General features: G+C 42.6%; 1 protein-coding gene across 1 annotated transcript in view; it reads right to left on the bottom strand.

Annotated features, from left to right (window-relative positions):
- lgr6 (leucine-rich repeat containing G protein-coupled receptor 6) overlaps positions 1–27,058 on the bottom strand; it is a 63,325-nt gene that overhangs the window by 3,727 nt on the left and 32,540 nt on the right. The window contains exons 3-16 of the mRNA XM_076276642.1: positions 18,678–18,749; positions 15,892–15,963; positions 11,534–11,749; positions 10,898–10,969; positions 6,906–6,974; positions 6,172–6,243; positions 5,793–5,864; positions 4,870–4,938; positions 4,402–4,473; positions 3,324–3,389; positions 2,906–2,977; positions 2,068–2,139; positions 1,484–1,609; positions 441–583 (exon numbers count right to left, since the gene is read on the bottom strand). Of these exons, the coding sequence (XP_076132757.1) occupies positions 441–583; positions 1,484–1,609; positions 2,068–2,139; positions 2,906–2,977; positions 3,324–3,389; positions 4,402–4,473; positions 4,870–4,938; positions 5,793–5,864; positions 6,172–6,243; positions 6,906–6,974; positions 10,898–10,969; positions 11,534–11,749; positions 15,892–15,963; positions 18,678–18,749 (1,265 nt within the window). The remainder of the gene's footprint in view (positions 1–440; positions 584–1,483; positions 1,610–2,067; positions 2,140–2,905; positions 2,978–3,323; positions 3,390–4,401; positions 4,474–4,869; positions 4,939–5,792; positions 5,865–6,171; positions 6,244–6,905; positions 6,975–10,897; positions 10,970–11,533; positions 11,750–15,891; positions 15,964–18,677; positions 18,750–27,058) is intronic.

The following is a 27,058-nucleotide window of genomic DNA, read 5'->3' as shown; positions in this document are numbered from 1 at the left end:
TCTTAGCAGAGCTCAACTTGTGAGATCTTAACTGGCAGCACCATTGTGAGCAGAAACAAATCAAAGGACCAAACCCAGAATAAAAATAAACAACACAGCGCACAACTCACAGTGCGCTGATGTCACTCTCTGTCTTTCATACAATCATAATAATGGAATGGATGTACTTGTTGCGCCCCTGCTACACCGTGTGCCAGTAGCCAGATTGCTTTAGCCTGCTTCGAAACTAAAGAGCTTCCTTTTCTGTCATCTCCTAAACTACACCTCACAGGGCACTGATTGTTCGACCAGCAATCTGGCAGGCTTCTTATTTGAGTTTCCAGACATTTATACCAGCAAAACCTTAGTGTATAGTACCAGGACACGCTACATTATAGGCCCTAGTAGAAGGTTTATTATTTAGTCATTGTTATTGTATGGAAGCGATATACCGTACTTACAGTTGTTAGGAAATAAAGCTATGGTCCTCTTATGCAGGTCATCGTCTTCACTGATCTGCTCTGCATCCCATTGGTTGATGGATTTGTGACTGTTGCAGGCACCATACACACAGCACTGGTAGGCAAAGGGCATTTCAATCACCCTGTCGAGGTAACATTTAACATGTGTTGATCATTTGTAACAGGTAATGTAGCCTACGTACTAGTTATTATAGGATTTATGGGGCACCCTGGGAACCCTGCATTCAAGTCATAGTTTGGAATTAAGGTCTTAATGTTTCCCAAATATAATTTGGGGTAGTAAAAAAAACTGTAGAGCACTGTGGTGTTATGTCTTTGAAAACAATTCACCATGAAGATTTGAGGTGAGTACACCATTTGGAATATTACTCATTTCTGTCTTGTGTACATTAGTGTCTCATCTGTGAGTTTTGGAAAACACCCTTAGCTCCTTGTCACATCCCTAACATCTCAACTGCAGATCATGGAATCTAGAGACAGTTCATCAGTGGACTGCTTCTACTGCCCCCTAGCCATAATGTGAATGACAGTAAAGCAAGCACAGCAATAGAAGAGCCACAGATGTTTGGGAAGGATAGCTTTCTGCCTCCAGGGAGAGTGAAGTCAAGGTAAATAGACTGTAAACAGACATACTGCACTGGGTATGTAAAGGTGCATGCTATAGTGACTGAGGTACGGGGGCTGGGGATGACAGAGTTCAGGTGTTTAGTAAGTGTCATAGAGGAAGGATCCTGTGGTGTTTTTTTTTAAAAATTTTTATTGCTGTCCAAAACTATAAAGGTGTCTCTTTATTATAGGCCAATTAGGTTATACTGTATGTCAGTAAGGGTTTTGCAGATTATGCTGTCGCCACTGATTTATGTGTTCCCAAAACTACTGAGAACACTGACAAATACCTACGACCTTGATAAATCATTCACTGATTTATTTTCATATCAACACTTCTTTACTTAGCTAAAAGTGAAAGCACCTACAGTAACAATATTGTTTTTACCCAAGTCATGATGAAATAGCTCTTGTACCTTATCTTGGGGAAATCCTCCTGCCTGAAAGAACTGGACAGGGCCATATTTCCTTTCAGCTTTAGGTGTGTGAGACTGGACAGTCCCTCCATGGGCAGCATGCTTAACTGATTTTCTGTAAGATCACTGGGAACAAAGAGAGGGCCCGAAGTTAGACTCTATCATCACAGACAAGCATTAAGTGTAGATTTACGCTCTTTGCATTTACAGGTTTATAGCAGGTGTTACTGTAGAAGTCACTTTGTATGCTTTGTTCAAGACTACATAATTGCATTCTTGTCATACAGCACTTTTAATCTGTTGTGACTGACGACATAAGTCTGCACCAGCAAAAGGATTTTTTATTATTACAACCACAACTTCTTAGAGCCTTGCCAAGAAAAACATGCAGTCGATGACATAAATACTAAAGTATGGATCAAGGAATCTGAATGTACTTAAGAAAAACACTTGGCAATCCAGGCTTTAATTAAAACTTCAGCAACCTGGCAGCTATCCCCTTGTTCACTGGAAAGTGCCATTCCTTTTTTTTTTTTGTTAAGGCAAGACGTCAGGCTGGCAACCACAGTAAGACTGGCACTCACAGTTTGAGCAGAGAGTGCAGGGATAAGAACGCTTCTGGGTGAATCGTCTCAATCTTGTTCCAACTGAGGTCCCTGTAGAGGATGGTGGACACATGGAACACAGAGGTTACACAACTGTAAGCTCAGGCAAAAGGTTATCAGAGAGTGAGAGACAAATATGCATCTGTCTTGTCATGGTTTTCACTTAGGCCACAGGGTGGGAGTGTTAAGCAATATGAATGACTCCAGCAATGTGTAGGTCTCTGGCAATACGGGCGCTTCTGTTACTTGTTCAAGTGAATGTGTCACACACTGAAAGACAGCTTAATTTCACAAGAAATGTATTCACACTGCCTGCACATTATAAGTGCACTTGGACTTGGCCAGGACACTCAAATAGCATGAATAGCCAATGGTGAAGTAAGTGAGTATTTCTGAGTAGCTTAGGACAGTTTGTATGTTTGTGAGTGAATAGAGTATAAAAGTGTAAGTGTGTTTTGTGTGTGTATGTGTGTGTGTGTGTGTGTGTGTGTGTGTGTGTGTGTGTGTGTGTGTGTGTGTGTGTGTGTGTGTGTGTGTGTGTGTGTGTGTGTGTGTGTGTGTGTGTGTGTGTGTGTGTGTGTGTGTGCGCGCGCGCGCGCGCGCGTGCATGCACATGTGTGTGTGTGTGTGTTTGTGCACATGTGTGCATGTGTGTGTGTGTGCGCGAGCGCGCGTGTGTGTTTGTGTTTGTGCCTGTGTGTGTGTGTGTGTGTGCGTGCGTGTGTGTGTGTGTGTGCATGTGCGTGTGTGTGTGTGTATGTGCGTGTATGTGCATGTGTGTGTTAGAGAAAAGCGAGATGGAGCGGTGTGCACGTACAGTGAGCGCAGGGAGGACAGCTGCTGGAATGTGTTCGCCTCGATCTGCCGGATCAGATTGTGCTGTAGGGCTCTGCGGAGAGTCAAAACAAAAACGTTACCTCAGCTATACCGCCACTGCCACCGACAGGCACGGCAAACAACACCCATTCTACTGCATATGTGGGTTTACTCAGCAAGGAAATGACACCAGTGCAGTGAGAGAGAGAGAAAAAAAAATACAACTACAACTGATTAGAGCACAGTATCACATTTGTTACACAAGGAGCACAGATAGATGATGTCAACTTTTTCTGGGTATTGAGGTTTCATAGCAATAATCCCTGACAATGAGCTCAGTGGTGGCTTTGCAACACTGTGTGATGAATAGGGGTACAGTTCAAGCGGAGATAGAGAACAGAAGTTGTTCACAAACTCACATTTCCTGGAGCGACTTGCAGTGACAAAAGCTTGGGAGCTTTTCAATCTGATTGTGGGACAGTTCACTGCAAAACAAATGAGGAACTTCTTTTAACTTACACAGCAGTGGGGTTTTTTGCTGTGTGGCTGTGGACAGTGATGTAAGCATGATGATTCATTTAGCTCTGGGTTTCTCTTATCATCTCTCATCTGCTGTTGACATTTTTGTGTAATAAGCATAGCTCAACAATTAGACCACTGCCAAGACTTTAGCTTGATGTAGCTGCATCTCCCTTTATATGTACATCCATTCCAATTGTCATGACGATAGTCAGGGTAGTGTGTGTTTGTGTGTGTGTGTGATTGTGTGTATGTGTGTGTGTGTGTGTGTGTGTGGGGGGGGGGGGGGGGCTTGGTTGCATCATCTTATTCAATGGAGTTAATTAAAATAAGCTGGATTTAGCGTACCCTAAAAAAGTCAGGTGTTGAAACATTGCACATACACACACACACACAAAAAAACTTGGTGGTATGCTCAACAGGACCATATGGATATCAGCAGTCACATGAACTTTATCTTAAACAGTTGCATGTTGCAGAGATCTCCCTTGTGAGTCGAGGCGAGTGATTGAAGTTTAATACCAGAGTGTGGTCTGTGTCAGGCTATTGAAAGCTTTGTCTGAGTGCAGTTTTGGTGAATTATGAAAACCTGACCAAAGACTTGATCAGCGGTGTACCCACAAGCCTTGGACATTCTTGAGCATCACAAGATGAGTGAAAGCAGGAAAACAACATCATCATTTAAATGTTGAGTAAAAACATTTGTCGAAGGGCAGAAAGCCAGTGGCCAGAGAACCAGCACTTGGTGAAGTCAGTGCTGACGCTGCAGACCTTATGTTAACCAAATGCCGTATCTAAACATGGTGATCTCAGTGAAACATTGGAATACTGTGTAAAAACTAAACTTCTATGTCCTAGGTTCAAATAATATTTTTGCTCCATGGTCATGGAACAATGGAGGATTACAGTAAGTCACTCTAACAATGTTTACAGTCAATTTCCATGTTTATTGGTTTGCTATGCAGACTGAATACTCACAGTGATCTCAAGTTGGGCAGTTGCTGGCAGAGGCTCTGTGGTAGGGTAGTGAGACCAGCCCTGGTGAGGGCACTGGGGGAGCAGAAAAGAGAGGATGGGGAGAGAGAGTTGGTGAAACTCCAGGGCTATTGTGCAAATCAACGCAAGCAAGCACAACTCTATTTAGTAAACAATTACTACATGGATGCTGAAACGCTGCCATTGGTCGACTTGGCTGTTTGAATGCCTGGCACGTTGTCAATGGCTCTATTTTAGTCCGTGACATGCCAATTAGTTATTTAATCAGAGAAAAACAAATTTAGCCAAAATTCTCTAAATAGCATAGAGCCTGTTCATAATGACCACTAAACAAAAGTGATAACTACCAGACTCCTCAATATTCTAAAGTCTCCCTGCATATGTAATTTTGCAAGTTACAGTATGTGGAGGGAAAATGAGAAATAAAAGGGAAAACACAATATTACTCACAGTATTTCCAGACTTGTTGTTCCTTTCAGGTCTGGGAATTCTTGAATTTCCGTGGCTCCATTTAGGGAGCTGTGGAGTGTGGTTAGGACTCATTAGTTTGGTTCATTACGCCAGTACAGACAGGAAAGCTAGCAAGCAGCTGCAGCAGCCTCAGAGGGAGCGAGCACGCGTGCACGAGAGAGAGAGAGAGAGGGAGGGAGAGAGAGCGAGAGAGAGAGAGATAGACAGAGAGAGAGAGAGAGAGAGAGGCGAGGGCAGCAACGGGGAGACGGAGAGACAGAGCGAGAGCAGGCCTGTTTGATTGGGGAAGGCAGTTGCTGCAGTGCTCGGAGCTCTGTAATCTGAGGTAGACCAAACATTTGAGCTCCGGCACTTCATTGCAATGAGCTGTGATAACAGAGCTTGTCTAAAACACACACGCTTGGCTTCTATGGAGAGAGCGCTGGTGGAGGAATCAGTCTGTAGCTGAACATGATTCATGTTCCATCATAGCCATTAATAAAATTCATAGGCTGGAACAAAGATACTGATTACAGGATAGACCTGTTGCATGCTATGTGTACTTCTGCAATGATATGCAATGTTGCATAATTTGCTCACTCTTCAGATTGTCAGAGTTCTGAAGATGGATGAACATTACACATGGAAATTATGACATGAAAAAACAAAACAACTGATATTTTAGGGATTTAACGTGACACCATAAGTGACATCCGGAACTGCAATCAATCATTCGAATGAATTGCTAGTCTCACCCGAGGTAATTTCAACCTCTGATGGCAAATTATACTTTTAGGAAAATCTATGCCTGTATCTCAGCAAATACATGCTTGAGCGTTTGTCTTAACAGGGTAAATATAGTCTTACTAAAACATTTCACACATTCATCAATGCACAAATTACATTTGACACAGAGAACTCACAGAGTATGCAGCTTGGGTAAGAACTGGAAAGCAGACCTGCCCACAAACTGGATTGGGTTCTCATAGAAATTTCTGAGGAAAATAAAGAGTGAATGAGAGAGTGAGAGAGAGACCAAAAAGTTCAAGCTGTCCGGGAATATGGTTAGAACATGATATATGAACAATTACAACAAAATTCACTTCTCTCACTTCTTTGTTCTTGAATTTCTCTGCAATATATTCTGCAGAGTTATATTACTGAATATTGAAACATGTGAATGTCATCCCAACGGACACATTTGGCCTAAGTATAAAGGAATTCCACACAGTTCAGCAGGATTTTAGGACAGGCCCTTGGACGTGTTGGTAGGGACTCCCATATAAAAGGAGAGAAACTCACATGGTTTGGAGCAGTGGGTTTCCCACAAAAGCCCCCTCTGGGATGGCCTTAATATTGTTGTTGTGGAATCCCCTGTAACAAGCAAAATGTTCAGCTGTTCAGAAGTTGTCATGTATTGCAACACATCATGAGTCTTACTGTAATCCTACAGTGTCTGTGAGAAATGGACATTTGTTTCTTCATTGGATAAAAAAAACTTCACAGACGTTTAAAAGATCATAATACAATTCATATTTCATTATTGCCTCAATGTTTGTGAGGGTAATAGTCATTATATCTTGCATGCACTCAGTATTTATCCTCAGTAAAGACAGACTTTATACTACAGCTGTAAAGACATAAGCCTCCATCTACATCTGGATCCCTCTAAATATGGTCTAATGGTTTTGTAAAGTAAAATAAAAAATAATACAGCATATATAGCATCTAATGGGTAGTGCCCGGATGCCTTGCAGAAGCACCTGTTGCGCTACACAAACACAGCTGGAAAACACTTTGGGACACATGAGCCGGAAAGACTCCAATCTTCATTTAAGAGCATCTGCTGGGGTCGAGGCCGATAGCATCAGTGGGCCACGCTGTACGCAGTAAACGGGATTAGCAGGGAAAACGGGAACATTGCAGCCATACCAGGCGGTGGACATGAAGAGGCTCTAGCAGACCCTGGCCCGATGGCTGAGTTAGGTGACATGGGTGGGGAGGGGAGTGGGGGTGATGTTCTGGGGAATACTCACAGTTCCTGAAGCTTCGCCAGGGTCCGGATAGCCACAGGGAATTCTTGCAGCTCATTGTAGTTCAGCTCTCTTTGAGATAAAAAAAAGAAGGGGGAAAAACATACTCATAAATTTTACAAAATTCAGGAACCATGAACCCTGCGAGAACAATAAACAACACTCCAGAAACAACATATCAGAGAAAATGGTTTCTACATTACGTCTCTAATGGAGATGACAATCTCCTCTATCTTTCAAAATATGTCTGTGCTGCATCTACGACATCCGCGGAGACTAGCGCTGTCAGAAACGGTGGTTATCAAAACCGAGGCAAGACGTTCACAAGTGGCTCTGGTTTACATATAGAATGCTCTCTGGGACTGCTACAGCTGTGGCAAGGTAACTGAACATTACATGACCCCCATCCCCTACCTCAACCCCTCTGCCCCCCTCCCACGCATTAAAGTTACGACGTGTATGTATTTCATTAGCACGCTGGGAAGCTCACGTAAAAGGCTTGACGCCGAGCACAAACAAGAGTGGTTGCCATGGACAATCGGCTTTATACGCAGGTGCTTGAACAATACGTTTATCAAAGTCTGCCCTTCTCTCCAGAGAGACTTCACTGCTTTTCTTGGATGTCTAATGTTTCTTTTCATCTTGCTTTCCACTCCAGGTTTCAAGGAGCAATTATTGGGGGGAAAATCCTATAATTGAACAAGAGCTGTAGATTTTTTTCTTTCTCTCATTTGTTTTTTTTCTTCCCATTTCTCATTTGCCCAGTAAATGAACAGTGCTTGAAAGGGAGAATGGGATGATGGTAAATAAAAGGAAGTAAATCGTCTGGTTTTTGGCTCCAGCGTCCTTGTCCATGGCCCAGCCCCTGTCGTCACCGCGTCCCGTCCCGCGGACTAAGAAAACAGAGGGCTGAATATACCTCATTATCCATGTAATTATGAGTCTTATCCCACAGTGTTAAGAGTAAGCTTTCAAAACAGTCTAAATGTTTATATATTTTTCCTTTCAGGGGAGAAGGGAGAGAGCAAGAGAGAGAGAGAGAAAGAGAAAGATAGAAAGAAAGAAATAAGGGAGGGAGCAAGAAAAAAAAGCCTTCTGGCTGGAGGCCACCTCTTTTGAAGTGAGCTTGCGAATGAGAAAGGACCTGGCTTGGCCGCTGGCCAGAGTGGGTAAAACACTCAGGCCTATGATAGAGAAATACACCCTTTAGCAAAAGCCAGGATCCCTCTGCTTCCCCCTTTTGCACATATGATCCAGCAGCTGTGAAGTGCCGTCACTTCCCCCAAAAGAGCACTGTACCCTGCAAGCCCCCATTACCTAAGTTACGTCCCCACGGTCTGACTTAGATGTGTAAGACTAACTGGTGGTACGTCAGACCAAATATTTCACTGGTTATTTTATTAGAAACATGTTAAAAAAAGAGACATGCAACATGTAACTCGTTCCACGAATAAATGTTTTAGTGTGACAACGCAAAACACAACAAACTATAACTTGACCAGTAAAGTGGGTGGGGGAAGAAATGAGTGTTACCAGCAAGCACAGGCTGCAATGTGAGGGTTTAATCTTTAGCACTTTCAAACATCAATCAGTTGAGGCTTTGAAAAAATATATAAATCCTAAATAAGCTTGAATAATGCTTTTAATTTCCTGGGCCAAGTGCACAGATTGAATCAGAGGGTGTGCTGCCTTTGCTGTTCCAATGAGTGCTATGCCCAACAACAACACTTTCAGGGGCCTGACTTCTTTTTGCCCACAGGGCCTGGCCACTTACACACACACACACACACACACACATACAGACACACATACACACACACACACACACACACACACACACACACAAACACACACACACACACACAGACACACACACACACACACACACACACACACACACACACACACACACACACGCACAAACACACACACACACACACAGACACACACACACACACACACACACACACACACACACACACACACACACGCGGCTCACATACCCGGGGCGAGCCAGGCCGCGGCCACTGATCCTGCCTGAGCAGATGGCATTGGCTCGGCCTCCAGCTCAGGTTACACGTAAGTGATTTCCTTCGCGAGGATTAGCGGGACATTCTGCCTACGCTATGACGGCAGTAAAAAAAAAAACTGATCTGATATGTGACCTGCCCTCACATTCGTGTTGTGCAGACCTCCTAGTCACAGTTGTAAACACTCTCAGTCTAGAGATTCTTTTTTAAATACATGATTTACTTCCCACTAATGCATATTTCTTACCTAAAAGGAACACATACCTGAAATATACTCATGTTTAATTTATTTTCCATTGCATGTAGCATGTGTTTCTTTGTGGTCTCTCTCTCTCTCTCTCTCTCTCTCTCTCTCTCTCTCTCTCTCTCTCTCTCTCTCTCTGTCCCTGTCTTTCCCTCAAGTACTCATTTTCCGTGAGTGTGTGTGCATGGGTAAGTTGGGTGTATACTTGTATGTTACTTTCAGATCTTAAATACTTCATATAAAGAATAAAACGTCATTCTTAACACTTCAGCGGGCCATTAAAAAAGCAGGTGTCAAACACTCAGTATCCTGGAGACCACCATGACTCCAGCATATGCTAAATCCTTTAAAGTAGAGGGTTCCCATACTTTTCAATACATAACACCAGCAAATGCAGTGCAAATTGGCTTTATTATCCCAACCACATAAAACGTGTGTGTGTGTGAGAGAGAGAGAGAGAGTCTGAGGCAATGTATTTATGTTTGTCTCAGTTTCTTAGTTCTTAACAAAACTATATTCCTGACTTTCAAGAATATAAGTTTCACGCCAAGTAAAGAGTGTGCAATTACATTTATTTTTCTTAAAAAAAAAATCACTCAGCAAGTCCTTTAACATTTCATGGCATTTGGTCCTCATACTTTAGAGCTACTTGCATTAAACTGATAATCAACGTTGTACATATTAGTACACTGATATCTTTTGCACTACAATATGTCAAACCCCTTGGAGCTGGGATGTGAGACAAGTGTTCGCTGGCCAATTGGCACACATTCTATGACTGTGTGCCACCATACAGCTGCCATCAAACATTCCATGTTCCTCACATGCCTCAGATGTTGCCAGGAGAGTTCCGGAATGCTTCAGCATAGTTGAATCAACAAGAGACCACTTTGTGGCGGCTCCTCACTCAAGTTGCCCTTTTGCTCCGGGTACATGTGTACTCATGTGCTCACAAATGTTTTCCCGATATTCAAATGAATGTTTTTGATGTTTTTGAGATTTTTTTAATTTCCCAGTGCTGACAGATCCAAGTTATTTGGTTTGCATCACTCTTTTCTTTTTTTTCTTTTTTAAAAAAAACTTCATAAGCCATGTGCAGTTTAGATGAAAAATGATAATGAACCTGTCATACTGCAGTATGTAATTTAGCAGAATTGCACAGTTACTTTTAAGTAAACTTTATTAAAATCTTCCCCTTCATCAAAGGAATATTTTCAGTAAACAAAATACACTGTAATTGGTCAACCATGTCCAATGGTTTATTTGTGTATACACACACTGAAAGATTCAACATTAAAAACGTGTGTAAACCCTCAAAGCTACCTTCCAATCTGCTGATTATTAGATTGACAGAATAATAACAGCACAATATTAAGACTATTATTTTGATTATTAGCAATTGACTCCATCAAAGCCATTTTTCCCTCTGTGTTCTTGAACCTTATTGTATCCGTTTTGTAATACATAAATGGGCTTACATTTCTTCAAGTAATTATGTTGATGCATTTTATAGAAAACCCAAGAGGTCAGTCAGTTTAAAGTTGTGAAATGAAGGTTTTCCTCTTTAAGGCTTGAGTGATTTCAACAGTGTATTGTTAGGAAGTATCCGTCAAAGCTCTCACATAACAAACTACTTAAGGAGTTCCCAAGAACCATCATAGACGTTTTTACAGAATTGGAAACCCTGTATTTTACGATTGACATCATCAGTAGATACTTACAGAGTCTCTAAGCTATATAGTCCCTCGAAGCAATTCTGTCCCAAGGTTTTGATCATGTTGTTATGAAGATGCCTGGAAATCAAAGTGGTAATTATAATCAGAGTACACATTAAAACGATCGTTTGAAAAACAAACAGTATGATTTTGCTGGATACTAGCATGACCTCAATCATAGCCCCAATGTTATGCTTTGCATAGTATAATACTGCTTCTTTCTTATACAAAATCCCCATTATAAACAATAGACCAGAGCATAGCTATCGTGTGATAATGAACAGCAACAAGGATTAAAAGACTTCCATTAAACCACCACTCTAAATGTCTTCATATGTCAGATTAAATTTCAAGCCTCTTTTGACAAGTTTTCCTTGTTACACAATGACTGTATATATACTGGTGTTACATGCCCCACTGCATCCCCCATTCAGACATAAGTACGGTGCAATAGATGTGTCAAAAAATGAACCCAATTTTGTTTTGTCACTATTGCTCATACTGTTAATCATCTTAGTGTTTTCTGTGTAGAATACACAAAAATTCTACATAACTCTTTATAATTCTGGATTTATGTATACAACTTGCATGCATGAACAAAATCTATGCACATACACATTGCATGCCTGCCTCCTTACTTACAGCACGACCAGGTTGGAGAGGTTGCGAAAGGCGTTGTCGGGGATGTGGCTGATGCGATTGAGGGCCAGGGTCATGGCCTGTAGGGAGGCCAGGTTATTGAGGGCTCCCGCTGGGATCTCTGTCAGTGCGTTGTCATCCAGCCAGAGATGCCGAAGGGAGCGAAGGCCAGAGAAGGTCTGTGGGGGGACCTCCATTATCAGGTTGGCATCCAGACGCCTGGGTGGACAGGACAGGATTGATTTAAGACGGCGGGTTAACAGACACATTCAAATGCTTTATGGGGCAAGGGAGCATTTGATGTCACTAGACATTCAAAGATGTGATTGTGATCTTTTGAAAAGTTCTTGGTAGTATTCCACCCACGTTTGCTTTGACATAGATGAGAGTCTATCGTCAACAGTGGGTATCAATGATGAAAGAAGGTTTTTTTCATTTAAATGGTGAGATGTTATGGGTTTTTTTTTTTTCCACTGGAGATATTTGGCCACCATCAAACTCTTCCCTGAAGTGACTGTTTGCTTCCAAATGGCCCCCAAAGCTGTCAAATTAGGGGGCAAAAGGGCTGGCTCTAGACCCACTGATGCCTTTGTGACTAGTTCTGTGGGGGAAAGCCTCTTTTCTCCTTCTCCGCCACACAGTCACTCCTCTACTTCCCAGGGCGAAAACAAGGAATTCCTTATAAAGTTAAATTAAAAGAGAACAAAGAGAGGGAGCCTGGTCCTCTCTACAGCCTGTTGTCTGGTAATTTTACATCTTGGCTTCGAGACCCCACTGCAATACTTACGCCAGAGCACCATCACGCTGTTTTCCTTCCACTCTTTTGTCTTGCCCCTCTGTGTAAATCACAGGTCCCGAGGCTTCTTGAGTGCCATTAAGGATGATTTATACCTGCGCTTGATGAAGCTATATTTAACTGTACTAGCACTGACATGCTCACTGGCACCCTTTCTCTGCCATGAGCTTCAGAAAAACCCTGATTGCAAAGCTCTCAGGCCGAGAGAGCATAGTTCCTGCTTCCTTAACCTGATCTGCCAGTAAAATCCTGGCTGGGCAAGAAAAAATAAGTGAGGGGGAGACACATTAATTGCAGGTGAATCTCCCTGGATGGTTTTTGAGGAGGTTTAATCAGTTCAGATGTGTACAGTCGCCACTATGAAGATTGGTCATTGACCCAAACCACATGAAGGCATAATTCAGATCAATCCTCCTCACTCTGTCATTTTGTGTCAGCAAATCTGTAAAATGCCTCACCGCCAATTTCTAATTTGAAGGATTTCCCTTTACTTACAATGGCTGTGTGGTGTGAGAACTGCAGTGCAACTGATGAGTCACATCCAATGGAAAGTTTTCAGTGAAAGATGGTGAGCCAAAGTAAAAGCTGAAAACACGCATGCGATTGCAAAAAGGAGGGGAAAAAAGGAAGAACAGTTGAAAGCTGTGAAAGGCAGAGAGGCAATCAATGACTTCTGGAAATAATTGAAGGGGCAGGCAAATGGAATTCGTCGGCATATCAGGGGGATCGAGGAGAACCTCCTCCTCTCCTTTTTGGTTGTGGAGACCTTGATGTCTCCACAACCAAGATAAATGTGAAGCCCCCCCATCCCTCCCCTGCCACCCAACCCATCCCCCCCCCCCCCCCCGTGTCAACAAGTGGCCTCTTTGATGTAATGGATGTACCCCCCTTTCCAAATCGGGGCATGCGCCTGGAGGCTCTGCAGGCCTTCCTCCCATCGGTGATGTATGACAGCGCTTGGGCATGTGGGGCCGGTGTGATCACTTCCTCTGCATTCTTTTCCCACCGGAGCCCCTCACACTCATTGGTTTCACCCTGGCCTCTGTTACCCTCCCCGTCACTCCAGGGCTTGGGGTTAAGTTCGGAGCTAAAATTAAAGTGTCACATTGTGACTTGAGTAATTCTTTGCACTTGATCTGGGGCATTTCATTCACTACGGAAGGACGTGCAGACGGTTCAAAAAGTGTTTGGACAAGATAAGGATTTAGGCAAGAGGACCATTAAAAATGCTGTTCAATGAAAAATATTTGTATTGCCTTGAGGAATCGTTTTTGTCAGTTACATCAAAGTCTGAACGATACGTTGCCCCCTGTCCCTCCAATAATGAGAAACAAGGAAAAGTAAGATCATTCCAGGAGACGGAGGGATTTATCACCACTGTTGAAAACATCTCAGTTTGCCTCGGATGTGGTTTCAGGGCAGTTGTACTAAGTGATGCCTTCTTTTCTTTGCGTTTTCAGAAGATGGGAATCTGTGGCTGCAAGGAATGGGGTCTGTATGCTGCTCTTTGAGGAGGGCTAGATGAGATCGGCACCCTTCCTTGCTCCCCTTCTAAGCCTGGCTCTCTCCTCTCTTTGTCAGGCGCCAAGCAACACCAGTTTCGAAGCCCCCCTCTAGTAATTAAGTGATCTCTCCGTCTTATCATTAGCCAAAATTACACGTTTTGAACTTATCAAATGCCTTTTACTTTGCGTGTGTGTGTGTGTGTCTGTGAACCCTCGCATGTGAATGTGTATATTAAGATGGAGTGTTTGAGGTGGGGGAGGGGGCTTTGTGGGGAGGGCGGGGGGGGGGGGTATTAAACACCTTGCTCAATCATCCCTTCTTTTGTTGGGTGGGTTTGAAAGTGAGCGTGAGCTTGGCGCGCGGCCAACTCTCAGCTGCGCTTCAGGGAGGCCCTGGCCACAAGTTACCGTCTGGAGTCATTGGTGGAACCAGGCATGTCTTCCATTCGGAAAAACTCTGTTGGTGGCAAAGAAATTAAATTTGTACGCCATGACTCTAATGAAAACATCCTCGCAAGGTAAAGGAAATGACCGAATGGATATTTACATGGAATTATTCATTTGGAAAACAGGGGCCTGCAAAGCCTTGGTGGTATTGTACAGGGGAGGCCAAAGCAATTTGATGGAATTGAGGGTAGATGGACCTGGAACAGATGGAATAGACCAGCTGAACCCCCGGACAATATTTAGATTCTGACCTTTTCATGGGGAACTGGTTAGGATGGGGCATGATTCCGATTAGGAGGGAAATGGCTGGAGTGCAGGGAGAGGGAAGAGTAACTGATGGAAAATTGGGTTCCTTCACAGCTCATTGAAGATCTCTGTGCTCTTTTTCGGGTGCTGGATTGTCTGGTGGTTGCCTCATGGGTTCCAGATGGGGGCTCACAAGCAACCCCCAAGCACACGTCTTACACTCGCAAAGTTTGATATCAAAACAACCCACAGACTTGCTCCTCTAATGTACTTACCTTTCCCTAACTTTCCTGGGCCTTATCTGAGACTGATCCAAACCTAATTATTCAGGCCAATGGAAAGGTTTTAGTACATGCTTCAGAAAAAAAACGAAGACTTTAGTGATTATTCATCTGTGTTGTTTTGCCACATTTTCGGAGAAAGGAGCATGACAAATTATGCAATAGTTTTAGAGCTATTTCCCCCCTTTTCGACAACTTTTAACATCTGCTACGTAGTACTGTTAAAACATGAGTTTCCTCGAGTTATTACAAAAAAAAATAGCTTGACCGAATTCTCTGCTTGACACTTGTACAGCCATGGAACACCTGTTTTACTATCACCCTGTGTGCTATAAATTGTGAACTCGATCCTCCCTGGTGGAAGCTGTTTAATGAAGGCCTTAATGGTCCTAATAGGCGTATAAATAACCCGGCTTTCCTGCACTGGTTCTATTACATGTACTTGCCAAGTGTTACCTCATGGCTGGGTTACAGTAATAGGCAACTCTATCCTAACTGCAAATTATTGCATCTGATAGATTGCCGCTAAACAAGTTGTTTGCTTCCCCTTCGCCATATGATTCACAGCTTCCTCTCTCTCTTGACGAGGGTCCTTGGTTTTACTTTGTGCTTCTGGAAGCATCAAGGAGGAACATTTTAGAGATTGAGTCGATAGCTTTATTTTTCAGCACCTTCTCAATTACCTCCCAAAACAACTTGGCTTCACATCAGTTGTCTGGTGTGAGTAGGATTGCCATGTAGGAGCTTGATTCTTATTTAAAGCTTTCACACGAAACCTTTCACTGATCAAGAGATGTTTTTTGTGTCTTTCACATATTGCATTTGGAAGGCTATCATGTCATCAAATACAATAAACTGTTCTGCTGTCATTTTTGTCCTAATTTGGACCCCTGTAGAAGTTTAGCCTATAATTCTCACCCCTGCAGAACTACATGTTTGTCATGTGCTGCCACAGTGAAGGAACATAATGCAAAAGAACCAGCAAAACATTTTAGGGTATCTGATTGGTAACTTGCAATACCGTTCAACTGTATATGTCACCAGAAGGTTTGTTTCATGATATTTTGGAAAGAGATTCATACTCACAAGGACAGCAAGTTGGGCAAGTCCCATGGGTCTTCACTGGGTAATCGCTCGAGCTGATTATTCTGCAACATCCTAGACAGGAAATATGAAATAGTTCCATATTACTGTGTGGTTTGAACTAAATGGTGTGGAGTATTTCTGAAGATTGCTGACTCTGTTCAGGAGTCTGGGTTTTGTTGATGTTTGCATTTTGTAGCAGCCTTAATAGTTTTCTGATTACTCGAGCTCTAGACTTTATTTTTTGTCTCCTGTGTTTTCAAGATCTAGAGTAAATACTCTCAGTACTGACAGCCATTCATCATGTGATGGAGACACACCAGTGTGGTAAACCAGGCCTGAGGAGACTAAGAGAAAGACTCAAGCTTTACGAAACTCTGCACGTTCTTCTATTTATAAGTTGGTCAGCCCCAACCCAACCCCCCCCCCCCCCCCGCCCCCCCACACACACACACAAACACACCTCATTCAAGGACTCAGAGAGACTATCACCAAAGCATCATTTGAGCATTCTCTTGTGAGGAAATAGTGCGCTATCACAGAATGTGCGGCACGCATTGCATGCTGGTCTGACTCCTCTGTGCAGGGTTATTATTTACACAGGAGGCCAAGAGCGTTGTAAACTTCCTGACATCAATCAGTCGCAAGATATTATTTCATTCACCGCGTGGTGTTCCTTTTCAATGAGAGAAACCAGAGGAGAGGGAGGGGTGGAAGAAGGCAGAGAATTAGAAAGAGAGAGATGGGAGGATAGGAGAAAGAAAGAGAGATAGATAGAGAGAGAGAGAGAGAGAGAGAGAGAGAGAGAGAGAGAGAGAGAGAGAAACTCCTTGGGTGGGCTGCTGATGTCATGCTCACAGGCCTGCTGAATGAAAAGGGAAGAGGAAGCAGTGAACAATAAATGTGCCGGCTCTTTGAACAATGCAAATGATTCCAACGTGAGACCTTGCCGTCTGAGACGATAGGGCTTAATTACGCAGCAGACAGCTTTATCATGTCCAATCGACTGAAACCCCTGACATTTGAGCGTGCAGCATAAAGTTGCCAGTGTTTGCAGTATAAAGCACGCCTTTGTGGCCAGGACGCCTTTATCAGGCAATCATGGTGCCACAACAGCCATTGTGCACTTGGACTTCAAATGGCTAACACTGAGATGATGTCAGAGAGGGTTTTTCATTTTTTCATTCAAATATGTTTTTTGTACTTCAAGAGTCATTACAAAATCACAAAGATTTTCTTTTTCGCGAAAATGTGCTCTACTATTTCTGTTTGGTAAAGAATGCATAGCTTAGCTGGACATGACTATTATTCTACGCAGACTTCAAACATTCTTGGTTGGATAACACGGTGGTTGTTTTGCTTGATTCATATATCAAAGAGGTATCCGGTGAGAACACCATGGGACCTTGAGCAACCCCAAACAAGGTCAGCTGATGCTGAGATCCCTCTGACGGCAAACAAACGTAATAAATAGACGTGGAAACGAGCTGGTATTGTTAACTCCTCCAAGGTTGAGCTGGGAGTGATTTTCAAGCCAACAGTGTGCCTTGACCTCCAGCCATCTGGGTATTCAATTTTCAGTAATGACATAATAAGCCTCAGGTTTACTGCCATTTTCTACAAACAGTCAGGACTAAGATAAATAATTATTTTTGCATGCGTGCATACACACACACACTCACATTCTCTCACATAATAACCTTTGAAAGACCTTAACACTTTGACAAGACCATTACAGAAATGCCAATGTGATTTCCATATTGCAAAGTGGGAAATTTTTGCATATGAGTTGTTTGATGTGTGACATTTGCTTCCCGGTACTGGATCCTTGAAATCCAAAAACTTAACAACTTTATCCAAGTCAATCAGAGAACCCCCCACTCATTCCCACCCCCACTCCAACCCCCGTTTTTGTGCAGATATTTGTTAAGGTCACGTCTGGGAACATCCGCCGCGCGAGAGGCAGTAAAGGGATCCCGCTGTCCTTTAAGCGCCGAGTCCCCTGGTGATGGATCTGACAGGCCCAGGGACCCTGATGAATGAGCGGGCAGGGAAACGTACTCCTCCCGCCCCAGTTCTCCCTGGAGGCGAGCCGCGCAGGGAGAAAAGATAGTAGCAGATCAGGTGTCCGCTCCTCCAAGGCAGTGGAGGAACCGAGGAGACAAGCGCCATGCAGCCCCGGGAAGCAGAACCTGATCGCCCGACCCATTCATTGGAGCACATCACTACTGTTCCTGTCCCGCTCCTCTGGGCCGCTCGAATAAAACACGTTTGTCGGCTTAAAACAAACACATAAAGGCCTTATCTACTTCCGTATCATCCCCTCCCCCTTCTTTTTAGCGCTTTGATGTTGGAAGTGTATTTGTGTGTTGCCGTTTTCATGTGGTCTGAGGACCAGCCTTCCTTTATGCTCTCCAAGAAAGTAAGACTCTGTGAGAAAAGGCTGCTATAAAAAGAGTGTAGAGGACATCTGTCACTGATACATCTGACCCATGCATATCATTAGCATGTAAATGAAATGATTACAAACTAACATTTTTTTTTTTACTTTCTGCTCATGTGTTTTCATTTTGGCTGTGGTAAAAAAAAACACCCACAAAACATTAGACACAAAAGACCAAATAGAAAATGTTACCAAAACATTTTTTTTTCTAAATGAGGCATATGAACTTCTGGCAGACAGTAAGCGATCGTGGGCCTGCATGTAAATTATGACATTTTCTGGAAGTACTCAAAATGAATATTCTGTTTTTTTTATGTTTCAAAAGCGCACAAGCTAGGGTACTTACAGAACTTTGAGGTTGTAGAGGCCTTGGAACACCAGTCCAGGGATGTGTCTCAGGTGATTGCCGGAGAGACGCCTGGGGGGAGGGAGGTGGGGGGGTGGGGGGGACAAAGACATAGTTTGGTTCACTTGAAGTCCAAAGCAGTGATGGCTTTAGCAGAGGTCCTTCTCTGGCAGATTCATGAAAGTTTGTGTTTTTTGAAGGCTGGGGGGATTGGAAACACTCACTAACTTTCTGCACAAGAAACCTACAGGGACCTGAGGAGCTCACTGACACTCAAGCTCTTCCACAGCTGGAGTTTCAGGACTTCTCTCTCTCTCTCTCTCTCTCTCTCTCTCTCTCTCTCTCTCTGTCACTCCCTTGCTTTCTCAGTCACTTACTCACTTCTGAATTCTTATTTCTTTCAGTTCTTAAAAATGTAAGGCTAACTTCTCAAATAATATCCCAATAATAGCAGACCAACAGTAATGCTAACAAACCTCTGTGTATTTTGCACATGCCTTACTAATTAATCAATCATGATTCATTGCGCGACACCCGTTTCTGAGGAAAATAGGGCAAATCAAATGAAACTGGACCTGTTGTGTGAATGAAAGTTTTGTTCAGTCTCTTAGACCTCAGGAGTCAAACCCTCATATCAATCTGGGCCCTTGGGGCATATGGAAGAAAGCCATCTCGGGATAGAGAGGGAAACTGAACACCTAACAGCTGTCAACTTGCCCGTTTGCGCAAATCAATTTGTTTATCAAATAAATCACCTAATAACCATTTGTATCTGTTTGTATGGGTGGCACTGTCAAAAGCGTTCCTCTGGCTTACGGGCCTGGAAGGGCAGTCTAAACATAAATCTGGCCTCTGGTGAGCGCAGACCACCCATATGTCTCACACATCTCGCCCATTTCTTCCCCCAACTTTTGCTCCCTTTCTTACATGGCATGGCTCCCATTTGCCAAGGCATCACTTTTTGAGAGAAAGAGAGAGAGAGAGAGACAAGAGACAAAGACAGTGAGAGAGAGTTGAGAAAGTTTTGTGCACTGTGGCCCTTGTTTAGCCCTTTTCGTCAGACTAGCAAACGTGATGGATATGACAGCTCTGGCCAAAACAAACCTGCCCTGTCACAGAGAAGGCAGGCAGCACTGGTGAACAGTGCCTGGCGTGTCAGCCAAATAGACGGACAGCTTTTCACTCGAGCTCGGCCGGTGCGGGATGAAGTCAGAGCCTCTGAAGATCTCCTCCGAGCCGCTCCCACAGGTGCCAGATCACAGGCCACGGTTGCTATTTCTGACACAACGCAAAAGGGGTGCCGGGACACAAGCATTTGTTTCCGTGGAGAAAAATATGAGTGTGAGATTTGGAGGCAAGACAAGAGTTTGGTTGCTTTACCTCTCCCTGTGTAAATAAGAGAGATGTTTTCAAGTGGGTAGGAAATTAATCACACCACTAAAACTTCCCTGGACACCACTCAGACTTGTTTGGACCCAGTGGGCAAGCAATCATTTCACTATGTCACCTCAAAGAGATCTGCAACAAATCAGGGAAGATGTTGCACTGAGACATATAAGGACTTAGGCCCCCCTTTTTTGCCAATCACCTGCTTCAATAATCAGTGGCGTCTGTCTTTTTACATGCAGATCTGTTTCATAAATACATTCTCAGATTCCACTGGGTTTGGCCCCATGGGCCCTTTTAAATCTGAGCTTTTTCAAAGGTTCCATCTTCAAGGGGAAAAGGCAGAGGTTCTGACATCAATAAAAGTAATCCGCATTAACGTGCAGCCCACAAAAAGACTCTCAGAGCCATTGTTTTGTAACTCGCACTGGCTTGCATGCTTTTGTCCTCATCCAACTTCTTTTCTTTGGTCCGCAATTCAAAGTGCCGTGATTTCAGTTAATGGGCTTTAAACGTTAAGATTGTGGAAGGTGAGAATGAGAAAAACATGGTATCGGCATAGATTTAAAAGGTGAAGTGCACTGGGAGATCCTCTGAGCTTTAGGACTAGGACAACATGTGAAGTGAAAACAATGAAAAGATTGTTTTCCTTCAAAAGCCAAAATGAATCAGTTTTGCTTGATTTGACTTTTATTGAGATGCTACACTTCTTTCTTGGCTTTAAAGGAAAAAATACACTTTCTTTTAGCCACAAACTGACAAAGTAATAAAGCTTTTTTGCGTAGAGGAGGTGTTAGATTAAAATTTTTCTATGTGGTTTACGGCTTTTATCACTGAAGAAAGTGTTGCAGGGAAACAGCTGCTGGGGCATATTGCCGCCAACTGAAATTGAAACTGTGCTTCACATGTGGAGCCTGCAGTTTGCTAACACAAGTCAGCTATTCAGACACACTTCACCCTACTCAGCCATGGCCGATATGTTATTGGGTAAGTCTAACAATTGGAATGACAACTGTAACACAGGAAGATGGACAGTGGTGTCACCTTTTATGTTGTACTTAAGAGATGTAAACATGTACATGTACACGTAAAAATGATTTAGCTGTTGATAATGCAACAACTGCCGATTCATGGTTACACTAAATAAGCTAAAATTGTTTAAACAGGGTGTTAACTTGTAAATGCAATTATGAGATAGTATTTACAAGGTAATTTATATAACAGTGTGTTACCTTGTATTACTAAATATGTGGTAAACTAATAGACCTGGTGGAACGGTTCAAAGGCTATACCCATTTTTATGTTTAAACTTGGTGTCAACTGGCAGTACTGTTGTGTTTCTGTGTGGAAAGAGGTCTCTTGCAAATGTAAGCAGCGATGACAACGAGCAGCCCGCAGTCAGACACAGGGAACACAGAGACGGATGGATAGCATTAGCCACATTCAGCCCAGCATCTGTCTCCTGTTAGATGCTTCATTGGGGGCCAAAATACCGTAAAACTTTAATCATTCTCTTTTTGGATTTAATTTGGTTTTGTTTGGGGAGAAATAATTGCAGTTGTAACCGAGAAGAATACTGTGATGGAGGGGGGAATGAGGGTGGGGGGGATGTTGGCGGGAAAGAAAAATAAGGCCTTGATAGGCATCACATTTTTGCAACACTCACACAATATTTGAAATCCCTCTTTTCACCCCTTTCAATTCCATTACATCATTGGGTTTAAAAAAAAAAGGTTTCATAGCTTTCAGTACTTAAAAACTTTATTTTGTTCAAATTGAAATATAATTTATGTGGACAGTGTGAACACTTAATTTTATGTAAATAGTATTTATGTTGTGATCTGTTGATCCTAAAATGTGGCATAAATCGAATCCTTTCCAAGCATCTTGATTTGTTTCCTATTAAGTGGAGTAACCAGAACCACATTGACATTCACAGTGCTTTATTTATATATTAGACTTATCTGTGAGTGTATGGTATTCAAAGGACGCCTTTGAGCCCAGGGTAAATTGCCGTCTGAGGTTGGGCCAAATATTAATCATAAACTGTTCAGGCACTAAACCGAGTTTATGAGAAAGAGATGCATAAACTCTGCATGAAAACATTAGGGGACCAGGCATCAAGGCTGTCTTCACACTTTACACATTTTGTCCTGACAGCAATGTGTTTTTTGAATTGAATCCAATAGTAAATAACCACCTTGTGAAGGAAAGGTCAGCCAGAAAGTGCCGAGATGAGCTAATTAGATCATTCTAGCAAATTATAACCCTTCTCAACTAATCATGATGGCAGCCTCCACTCCAACTTTGGATAAAAACTTTTGATGGTCTAATAGTGTTATTGCAAGGTTGTGCGCTCATATGATCAGAATGTGTAGTCATGTTGGCTAATTTGTTCTTTTTAAGTTAATCATTTGTTCTTTCTAAGTTAATCATTTTCAAGAAAAGTAATTGAGTTCTCAGTCCTTTACCATATGAAGGATCAAAAAAACACCTGTGTAATCCTTGTCCAAAGAGACACTAAGAGAAAGACGCCAATGGCATTATCTTCATTACTGTGTACCTACGTACAGACACACGTCATTGAGGAGTGAAGGTACCGTTGTCTGATGAGTCTGCTTTTAATCCGTGTTGAAAAGTGCTACGGGCAGTGGGGTTTAGAGAGGGCATAAGGAGCAGACTTGACCTGATCTGATGAAAGCCATGATGAGGTGATGGATAAAGTGAAGTCATGGAAAACAGGAGAAATGAGGTACTTTCATGAGTATGATAATGTGTTTTCTGTTTTTTTATATATGTTTAAAAAGAACCGAGAGAAAGGAGAGAAGAAAAGTAATGAAAAAAAGGCAGATTGAAACCCACTGATGTGATGAGTAAATGTGTGAGGCACTAGATGGCTCGAGGCTATAGCAGTGGAGATAGTGAAAGAGAGAGTCTCTCCTGGCCCCAGAGCGGGCTAACGCCTCTCCCACCGCAGACATGTGTTTTTATCTCAAAATGGAAAGATGACGAGGGATGAGTGATAGAGGGGTGAGGTTATCTGGGGATGGGCGAGGAATCCACGCCAACTCCTATCTGCTCCAAGTGTCAGGGAATAGCTGTGGTCTGGTCAGACTTGGCTAAAACAGGCCGCACAGCAATAATATCACACTTCTGTCACATTGTTTTGATTGTAGAGATGTCCCACTTGGCCTAAGATTGCCCAGTATTAACCTCTGTAGGGATTGTGGGGGAAATTTATGGTCTTGGTGAAAAGGGAGGGGGGGGGGGGTGGTTGGTTGCTGAGATGGTTGGTTTGTGTTTGCCTGTTCATTCTCCATCAAAGCAGATGGTATGGGCCTTGGAGACATCTGTTGCAAACAGCGCATAACACGTTGCTACTGTGCAGAGTGCAAAACGGGAAGGAAGCTTCTATCAACATTGAAAGAGCGCTCTTAATCTTTATGTCATCTGACCATGCTCTACACAGCCAGTCTCTGCTTGCTCCACAAACACTGAGATGGTTGTGTGGCTTTCAGTTATTTCACTCATTCTGTTTTTAGATCATTTCGTTTAGCTTGAAAACTTTAGGTTGTGGGAAATGCAATTGTTATTGTTTGACCTGATATGCAGGGCAAGAAATATAAAATATATCTATTTTTTCACACATGCATAACTGAATTTAGAAGTGGCCCACAACTAAGAAAGGACTGCATACTGATTCTAGCATTAATATAAACAACAATCCTTAAAGCAAATTGAAGAATTATATTATTTTGCATTAAAACATATAATATGTCATATTACATAATTAAAAAAAAAGAATGGTTCCGGATTGCCATATCATCAAAATGCCATGACAGTGATAAAACAAGACATCCATCCTCTCTTTCATGACATGTGAAGACAGTGTGGCTGATAGCCAGACAGTTTGACTAGACTTCTCGTCTGGGCCCCTTTAAATATTGCTTCATGCTAGTTTTCCTCACACAGGCTTTAATTAAAGGTTATTTATTTGGAGGGTGTGTACTGTACCTGTTGTCAGTATTAAAGGTGGATTAGATTGGGACCAGATTAAACACTGCAACTGAAGTCATAATAACAGGGGATGGAGATCAGTGAGGAGGCAAAGTGCTTCTAAGAGTTTGGTGGAGTCAATTACATTATGAGGCTGTGTAAGTTTTAAGATATCTAAGTTGTGAAATGGTTGGGGGGAGGGGTAGCTAGAGAGTGTAAGTAGCTTTGTAATTGGATACCAACTATCTGTTATCAAGGCATTTAGATGCACTTTTGAGTCCAATGAAAGGAAGTGGGGAACGATGGAAGAAAGGACTAATAACTGCATTTCACAACAACAGTGACATACAGTTTGCTATAAAGTCAAAAAAGATATCTCACTTGCAGTCAATCAGTAAACTATAATCATTGGCAGTGTAAGGCATAAAAAATATGACACAAGACTAGAACATCATGCTATTCTGTTACTTTGCATGATACATCTGCTCTGCAATAGAACAAGGTAAAAGTCTATTTAGAGGACTGAATTTAAGGTATCTATCTAACATACACTCCTGGCATAGCATATACTCTCCCTTCATTTCAAATCATTTTTACTTTTTTTTCAAACTAAATGCCAAGAGATGACGCTTTGACTTTGCAGTCAGTCTTCCACGAATGCACTTATTTTTCGTGGAAGCATGAACTTTTTCTGGATAATATTAACTTGTTGCCTTGCAGGCTTTGTCTGAAAGCTGTTAGAGATGTAAATTTTGTTGAATTCCCTTTAAACCACCACTTTCTTGGGAGCCTGTTCAACTTTGGATGTCAGAGGGATTTGAAGTGAAATAATTTTGGTCAGTGCGCTACTTTGAAGTCATTTAACTTCCAGTAATATCACTGGCAGTTGTTGCCTGCCCTAGGGCCGATTCTATCCATCACGGTCTGATTCATTTTAGTAGCAGCAAATGTTTTTCTTTTCCCTACTGTCATACAGTAAGTCATATGTTGTTGTTGAACAATATAACCTTAATAAAACAAATGAACTGTGAGGTTCAAACACATCAAACAGTAAGAAAATATTAGTTATCCAGTGGGAAATATAATATTTTACTTTCCTTACTTTTTGTGCAACCAGAATATCACAATAAAACAGCATGGCCATAATAAATAGTCTGCATATTGCTTTCTGATCTCTCCCTCTCTCTCTCTCTCTCTTTCTGATGAATGTATTAGTATCTTGTCCGTTCCTCTTTGCAGATGAGTCCATTACGGACACTGTGTGTGGTGCTCTTGCGCTGCTCCCTCGGCTGGGCTGATCTGAGGGCCACTGCATTGAACAAGACATGTTACAAATTACCCCACCGGCTCCGTGTGGCTAATGGCATTGGCAACACGGGCGGCCTAACTGATTCCATATGGCCTCGACAGACACTCAATGACCCAATTTATGGTTTATTATAGCTTGTCTCTGCAGGGAACACCTCCAGAACTCTGTGGTAGGTAGCGTACTGTAGCATGGCATAGCGTACACTGCGCCTCTCACATCCACCTGCAGCAAGGCCGGCCCCAGGCTGAGACAAGCTTTAGGCGTGAACGAGTTAGTTTAGGCTCCGAAACACTCATGAAGATTTCTGGGTATTTTCTCTTACGATTTGTTATGAGTACGGGATATGGTCATGTACGGGGAACATGCGATGTGACAAGTTGTTTGTTGGTTCTGCCCTGCTTAGAGAGTGGGAACTGAGCTCACCCACTTAAACGCGAACTCCAGTGAAAATACACACACACACACCGACATATACAAATACACACAGGGAGGCACACTCCTACGTGAGCACACATACAAACTTCCATGAGTTCATCAAACATTTTCTGGGGCACTAATAAATACAATTCACCCTCAAAATCAAAATATTAATTGGATGACATCCCCAAAGGCAGAAGTACTATCATCAGATGTAAACAGAACAGACGGTGCCAGTTCTCATCAAATCTGCTTAAGTGAAGTTTGCTCCCAAATGTGTCACATTACTGGAAATGACTAATACATTTCTAACTGCTTCTCAGTGCTTAACAGATTTTACTGAGGTTAAAAAGTAAACACTTTTTTTGTTCAAATACACAAATTAGACGAGCAAATATACGCAGGCCAGATGTGAATTCCTATCATTATACCCAGGCACATGGGCATGCGCACTGTGCTGTGGTTTGTGTTTGTAAATTGACAGGACATTTTGCATACCTAGCGCTCGGATTTTACCATGGTTCATGATTTCGTGGAACCACAGAATGAAAAATAAATCTATTCATCACAGCTGGAGGGAAAAAAAAGCAAAAACACAAAAAAAAAAATCATTTGATTACATGAACAGCGTAGCCTCTCAGATATTATCTTTCAGCATGGAGAACCTCTCCGTTTTCTCCTTTTTCATCTTCAAAAAGGATAAACATTCCATAAACTCTGCTTTATGGCAGTCACATCCTTTTTGGAGACGTTACAAAGGAACAAACACCACACATAAAATGTTACGACATGCAAGTGTACCATAGGGACCACTATAAAAACCGGTCTCCTCAGAGGCAGGAGCCTTCCAAAGACGTGACCGCTCTATTTTGCTTTCTGGGATGATACTCATAAAAGACCTGAGTGAGCACAGTAAACGCAGCTCTGCGTCCACCTCATCTCTCTCTCTCTCTCTCTCTCTCCCTCTCTCTCTCTCTCTCTCTCTCTTTCTCTCCCTCTGTTTCTCTCTATCTCCCTTTCTCTCTCTTTCATCTCCTCTATCAACGCGCACTGAAAGATGGGGACAGTGAGGGAAGGGTGGAGGAGAAGAGAAAAAAAATGAAGCTTTCGCTCCGTAGGCATCCGTAATGAAAACATCATATGCAGGCGCTTAGCTGTGTACACAGCGCAGCGCAGATCTAAAGGCAACAAGTTGAGCGCTCATCACGGGCCGCTGGGTAGGGCCGGGGGTCTGTTGGTTTCATCAGGTACTGGGGCTGGACATGATGGGGGG

The sequence above is a fragment of the Alosa pseudoharengus genome, unplaced genomic scaffold, assembly GCF_046254945.1.
Source record: "Alosa pseudoharengus isolate Yale_2024_CS ecotype anadromous, Long Island Sound unplaced genomic scaffold, YU_APseudo_1.1 YU_APseudo_1.1_scf_9, whole genome shotgun sequence".
In the NCBI taxonomy this organism is placed as follows: Eukaryota; Metazoa; Chordata; class Actinopteri; order Clupeiformes; family Clupeidae; genus Alosa; species Alosa pseudoharengus.
This window is presented reverse-complemented; position numbering and strand designations above follow the sequence as displayed.